General features: G+C 39.8%; 2 protein-coding genes and 1 pseudogene across 2 annotated transcripts; 2 read left to right on the top strand and 1 right to left on the bottom strand.

Moving 5' to 3' along the window:
- Positions 1–888: 888 nt before the first annotated feature.
- LOC106442677 lies at positions 889–2,447 on the top strand (annotated as a pseudogene).
- On the top strand, positions 1,927–4,024 carry LOC125586934 (putative inactive receptor-like protein kinase At1g64210). Its single transcript, XM_048756846.1, has one exon. It carries the CDS (start codon positions 3,226–3,228, stop codon positions 3,784–3,786), a length of 561 nt encoding a protein of 186 aa, XP_048612803.1. The 5' UTR covers positions 1,927–3,225; the 3' UTR covers positions 3,787–4,024.
- A 211-nt stretch (positions 4,025–4,235) lies between these two features.
- On the bottom strand, positions 4,236–5,565 carry LOC106444545 (proline-, glutamic acid- and leucine-rich protein 1). Its single transcript, XM_013886003.3, has 3 exons — positions 5,438–5,565; positions 4,682–5,225; positions 4,236–4,583 (listed from the first exon to the last, which is right to left on the bottom strand). The coding sequence occupies exons 1-3, from the start codon at positions 5,466–5,468 to the stop codon at positions 4,526–4,528; spliced, it is 633 nt and encodes a 210-aa protein (XP_013741457.2). The 5' UTR covers positions 5,469–5,565; the 3' UTR covers positions 4,236–4,525.

Raw genomic sequence — 5,565 nt, 5'->3', positions numbered from 1 at the left:
ATCTGCACACATTCTCCAGCTAAAGAAAATTTCTCTGTTACAGATGGAGACCAAAGCTAGTTTCTTACAATGCAAGTCTTCTTCTTCTTTTTTCTCTTTGATTCTCTGTTTTGCTCTGATCTTCTCTGAGACCCTTGAAGACGACAAGAAAGCTTTTGCTTGATTTCTTGTCATATTTCAGTTCGCCTCTTCACCGCTGGAACCAAAGCTCCCCGGTTTGTCATCGCTGGACCGGAGTTACCTGCATCAATAACCGAGTTGTATCCGTTTAGATTGCCTGGTGTTGGATTCAACTGTCTGTTTCCACCATTCACCATCAGTCTCTATTGTCTCTAAAGATTCTAAGCCTTAGTTTTTTTTTTGCTTCCTCTCTGTCTGCCTCCTTGATCACATCGCCGGAGATATCCTTTACCCAACGGAAAGTGCTTCTGTTCTCAACATCTAAGCTTCCTTGGGACAACCAAGACAAAGAATCTCCATATTCTCAGGTATGTAGACATCTTCGATAACATTTTTTTTGTTTTTAGGGTTCTTGTTTTTTTTAAGCTTTCGGGTTTTGATGATATATTATTACATGTATATGGCGCAGGTTAGCGTAGATGTGATACGTGTACATATGGTGATGGTGATGGTGATGGTGATGGTGATGGTGATGGTGATGGTGTAGGTTAGCATTTTATAGACTATATATACCAATGTATACTGTACAGAGTAACTTAATGAGAATACATACATTCATAACAAACTTTTACACTACACTTCATCTCTTTCAATCGTTTCTGTTTCTATTAAAGGTTCTCTTACTTCCAAAATCAGACACATGGGTTAGCATTTTGAGACATTGTTCGTTTTTATTAACTTTGAAGTCATTGCAGGTTTGTTGTGCTCATGTCTGAAATAGAGGTTTCAGTTTACTGTTACTGGAATGGTTGCATCAAGTATGGCCCGGAAGGTGTATACTGTGAAGGACCTACTCCTAAAAAGATTATAGTTAACCCTAAGATTGCATTAAACAGATTGTTGGATGAGATGTATGAACTTACTGGAGTAGATGTTGTTCATAAGCAGAGATCCAAAATCAAAATATTCGGTAGGTATCCTTCTGTTTTTGGACCGTCGAAGTATCAGTATCTGCTTCTGCCCGTTGTGAACGACCATAGTTTGGAGACAATGCTTGAGGTTTCAAGAATGTGGAATCGTATTTGGAAGTGAAGTCTGAAGGGGTTGTTATTGGTGCTGCTGATTATTCCTCGAAACAGAATACTTATATACCTGTAAAGGTAGAGAGTGGCAACATTGGAGATGCAGTAGACTCTGACATTGGTGATGTTAGAGATGCTGACATGACATATAACATTTCTAGTACAGATGTTTGTCTTTCAAAACCTAGTTTGTGGTTCGACGATCATGACTTGCGTGTAGGATTGTGCTTCAAAGATTTTGCGTCTTGCATTTGCAGTGACCAAACAAGTGTCGTCAGATAGTTGGCGTTGGTTTCTCACTAATATCAGAGATAAAGTTACGCAGAGGAAAGGCCTTTGCCTCATCTCCAGTACCCACCCGGACATACTCTCTGTTATTAACGAGCCCGAGTCTCAGTGGGAAGAGCCCTGGGCTTATCACAGGTTCTGTCTGAAACAGTTCTCGTCCCAATTCTGCTAAAATATTCCAGGCCATTCCAAACCGAAGAATCTTGTGAAGCAAGCTGGATCGACGAGTCAGGAGTAGGAATTTGAAACCCAGAAGCTAGGAGAAAGTTAGACCAAATCCACCAAAATCAGTGGGCTCTGGTTCACGACGGTGGTAAGAGATATGGAATTATGAAAATAAATAGAAAATGTCTGTTTACAGAGTGTAGAGGCTTTGAGTTGGCTGATCAGGCAGTGACAGGTTCTGTTATCCTTCTGTTTGATGAGCTGAGAGACTGGTTTGACAATCGTTCTCATCGTAGCCGCGGCTCTCTCAATTTTAGCAATGTGTACACCAAACCTGTTGCGGACAAGCTTGAAGAGTTCAGGACAGCTACAACTACTTACATTGTAATTCCGTTAGACAACAACACGTTTAAGGTCGCAGAAGAAGCATCAGAAGATGATGATGATGAATGGATCGTCCAGTTGAACGGGGACTGTAGCTGCTGCACATGTGGGGATTTTCAAAGCCACAAGTTCCCATGCCTGCACCCTCTAGCTGTATGCAAGCAGCTGAAAATCAACCCTTTGCAGTATGTAGACAACTGTTACACTTTTGACCGGAATTACAAAACTTATGCCGCCACTTTCTCTCCTGTTCCGGAGTTATCAGCTTGGCCGGAAGCTTCTGGAGTTCCTAGATTGTTTCCACCGGTCATTCCGAAGCTACCTCCACCGTCGCCACCATCTTCATCTTCATCTAACGAATCAGGTAAGACCACTCCTAAAATTAATACTCCCTTCGATTCAGTTTAATTGTCACTGCATAGTAAAATTTTTGTTTCAAAATAAATGTTGTTTTATAATTTCAATGCAAAATTTATTGATTTTATGTTCTAATTTATTTTTATATTGTTTGAAATGTGATTAGGTGTATTGGTAACGATGTTTTTATTTAGTAAATATACAAAATTAAATGTTTTTTTTAATATTTATGTTCAAATCTAAAACGACAACTAAAATGAAACAGTGGAAATAACATGAAGAGCTGATAAGTTAGAGAGGTTTGAGCCTAACATAACCGGGCATTTTGGTGTGTTTATGTAGTAGATTCTGACTCTGGGTATGAACCATCTACAGATGATGAAAGCGCTGAAGAAGGAGGCAAGCTCATCTTCTTCGGGGAAAAGAACCATTTGTTTGATTTTAATGATGTGATAAGAGGATCTGCAGTGGTGTTGGGTAAAGGTGCTTTTGGTACAACCTTGGAGGTAACAATAGAAGACACGAGCACCAGCACCATCACCATCACCACGGTGGTAGTGAAGGTACTGACGGAGGTTGTGGTGGGAAGAAGAGAGTTTGAGCAACAATTGGAGATCATTGGCAAGATTAGACATGACAATTTAGCTGAGCTAGAGGCTTACTGCTACTCCAAAGACGAGAAACTCGCTATTTATAGCTACAACAGACAAGGAAGCCTCTTCAAGATGCTGCATGGTTAGCCACTGTTGCACTTAACTAAATCACGAGTACACAAACAAAATGTTAGTTAGTTTTGTATTTTTATTTTTTTTTTGCAGGAAAGAGAGGAATGAATGATCGAGTACGTTTAGATTGGGAGTCTAGACTGAGAATAGCAACTGGTGCAGCGAGAGGTTTGGCTAAAATACATGAAGCGAACGACGGGACGTTCAACTACGGGAACATCAAATCCTCAAACATCTTCTTAAACTCACGAAGCTACGGCTGCATTGGCGATACTGGCTTAGCAACCATCATGAAATCTCTTCCTCAAACCACTTGTCTTGCTTCAGGTTACCACGCACCTGAAGTAACAGACACTAGAAGAAGCACGCAGTGTTCAGATGTATACAGCTTTGGGGTGGTTTTACTGGAGCTTTTGACAGGGAAATCGCCGGCAGGTGAGGATATGGATTTGGTCAGCTGGATCTGGACGGTGGCGAAAAAAGAGTGTAGAGGGGAAGTATTGAACATGGAGCTTTTGAGTGAATTGGGTGGTTCCGAGGAAGAGATGGTAAGGATGATGCAAATAGGGTTGGCTTGTGTTGCAGTGGAGCCAGAAGAACGACCTCATATAGCTCAAGTTGTGAAAATGGTTGAAGATATTCGATCAACTGATGCCGCAGAGTGAAAATAACAGTAAGGAAGACCTTTGGAGTTTTGAGAGATTTTGCTTTTTCTCTTACTGCATTTTCAACTATTCTTATGAGTAGAGGTTGGAGCAGACATCGTTAAAAAGGGACCGAGTAATGCTGGTGTGGATGGAAGCGTTGTGAGCGAGAAGGTAACAACAACATAACATTCCAAAACGAGCAAGGATTACTCTACTAGCTTGCATAACAAATTATGTAATAATGTAATGGCTTTTTAAAACCAGAGAATAATGTGTTTATCATATGTGTGGAATCGTATTTAACAAATTGTCAGTGTTGTAATGACTTTTGAACCAGTGAATAATGTGTTCATTAGAACACCAAGCCATTAATTATCAAAGCAACTCTAATTGCATATGTTCTAAATTAGATTTGATAGTCAAGACAACCATATGCTTAAAATGAGAAACTGCACAGCTCCAGAATATAATTATAACAGTCAAAGCTTCTTGAATCAGAGCGAGAGAGCCATTCACTAAGTGGTCAAAGAAACAAATGTCATAGAAAACAATTCTTTTCACAATCCTAAAACCGTTACAGAATGCCACCATTCCATATCTGGAAACATCATATAACCTCAGGCTAGCAAATGTAGATTGGTTCAAGAACGCAATCGCAGATTCTACTACTATATGTACTACTAGCTCAATGTATTCCAAAGCTACAAGACCAACAGCTTCTTCACCTTCCACCATTGCCTTAACCAAACTGAATTGATCACAGAATAACGCAAACACAGCTTCTATCGCCATCATATCTGATCTCTTCTTCTTCACTGCAAATAAAACGAAGAATCAGCTAACATATAGAAAAGTTCTCAACTTTGAAGTGTGAATAGAGTAAAGATTCAATCTTTCATATCAAGAGACTAACCTAGACTCGAATTCACGGATCTCAGCAAGTTCTTTCCCCATCAAATCCACCCACTGCACCTTCTTCTTCTCCCTTCTCTCACCATCCTCTGAATCTAAAGTTTTCTTTTTTAGACTACTTTTCAGGATCTCTCCATTACTTTGACCTTCCTCTAAGGCACAATCTTCTTCCTTTCCCTCTTCTTCTCTAGCCTCATTCAACAAACCATCAACGTGATCAACAACTTCCTCTACTTGTGCATCAACAAACTGATCATCATCATCACCGTCATCAACAACCGAAGAGACTTGAGGAGGAGGAGGAGGAGGAGGAGGAGGAGGAGGAGTGTCCTCCAATTTCAGAGAACCAGATGCGTAGATGTGAGGAGAAGGCTTACAGAAGCAGATGAAAGAAGGGCACTGGATCTTACAAAGCAAAACCCTCATCAAAACATATGTTCCAATCATCAACCAGTTCAACAAGATCTCTTTTGTCTTTGGTAAAGCTACAAACTTTGTGTGCCCATTGATCTGCCCAGATTGAGAAAAGGAAACACTTTTGATTTCTGAATAAAAAAGTAGAAACAGAGCAGCAAAGAGTTAGTATATATCTCTCGTCTTGGATAGAATCCAAAGACCATAAATAACGAGTTGATCAGATGAGGGAGAGCAGACAAAAGTACAGGGACCAAACAATACTAGTAATTGAAAAAAAGAACATATTCCAGTTGATAACAATCAGCCATGGTAATAAAGCAAAAAAAAGAAAGGTATTTACTTTTATGATTTGAGAGAGGCAATGATGGCATCGTTTTGAGAATTTCAAAAACCCTTTTGTTTGTTTTCACTCGCAGATAAAGGTTACTCCTCGAATTTGCTTTCTCTAAAGGTCAAAGTCTTTTTTAA

This window comes from Brassica napus, chromosome C5 (assembly GCF_020379485.1).
Source record: "Brassica napus cultivar Da-Ae chromosome C5, Da-Ae, whole genome shotgun sequence".
Classification (NCBI taxonomy): domain Eukaryota; kingdom Viridiplantae; phylum Streptophyta; class Magnoliopsida; order Brassicales; family Brassicaceae; genus Brassica; species Brassica napus.
Note: the sequence above shows the minus strand (reverse complement) of the source record. Positions and strands in the feature narration are given on the sequence as shown.

What these genes read in the sequence shown, in the direction of transcription:
- LOC125586934 (XM_048756846.1), top strand. Translation starts at nt 3,226, where the DNA reads ATGAATGATCGAGTACGTTTAGATTGGGAGTCTAGACTGAGAATAGCA.
- LOC106444545 (XM_013886003.3), bottom strand. Translation starts at nt 5,468, where the DNA reads ATGCCATCATTGCCTCTCTCAAATCATAAAA. An exon ending in GCCTCTCTCAAATCATAAAA is followed by an intron (nt 5,226 to 5,437) that starts GTAAATACCTTT and finishes TTTTTTATTCAG; the next exon opens with AAATCAAAAGTGTTTCCTTT. An exon ending in ATCCGTGAATTCGAGTCTAG is followed by an intron (nt 4,584 to 4,681) that starts GTTAGTCTCTTG and finishes TTTTATTTGCAG; the next exon opens with TGAAGAAGAAGAGATCAGAT.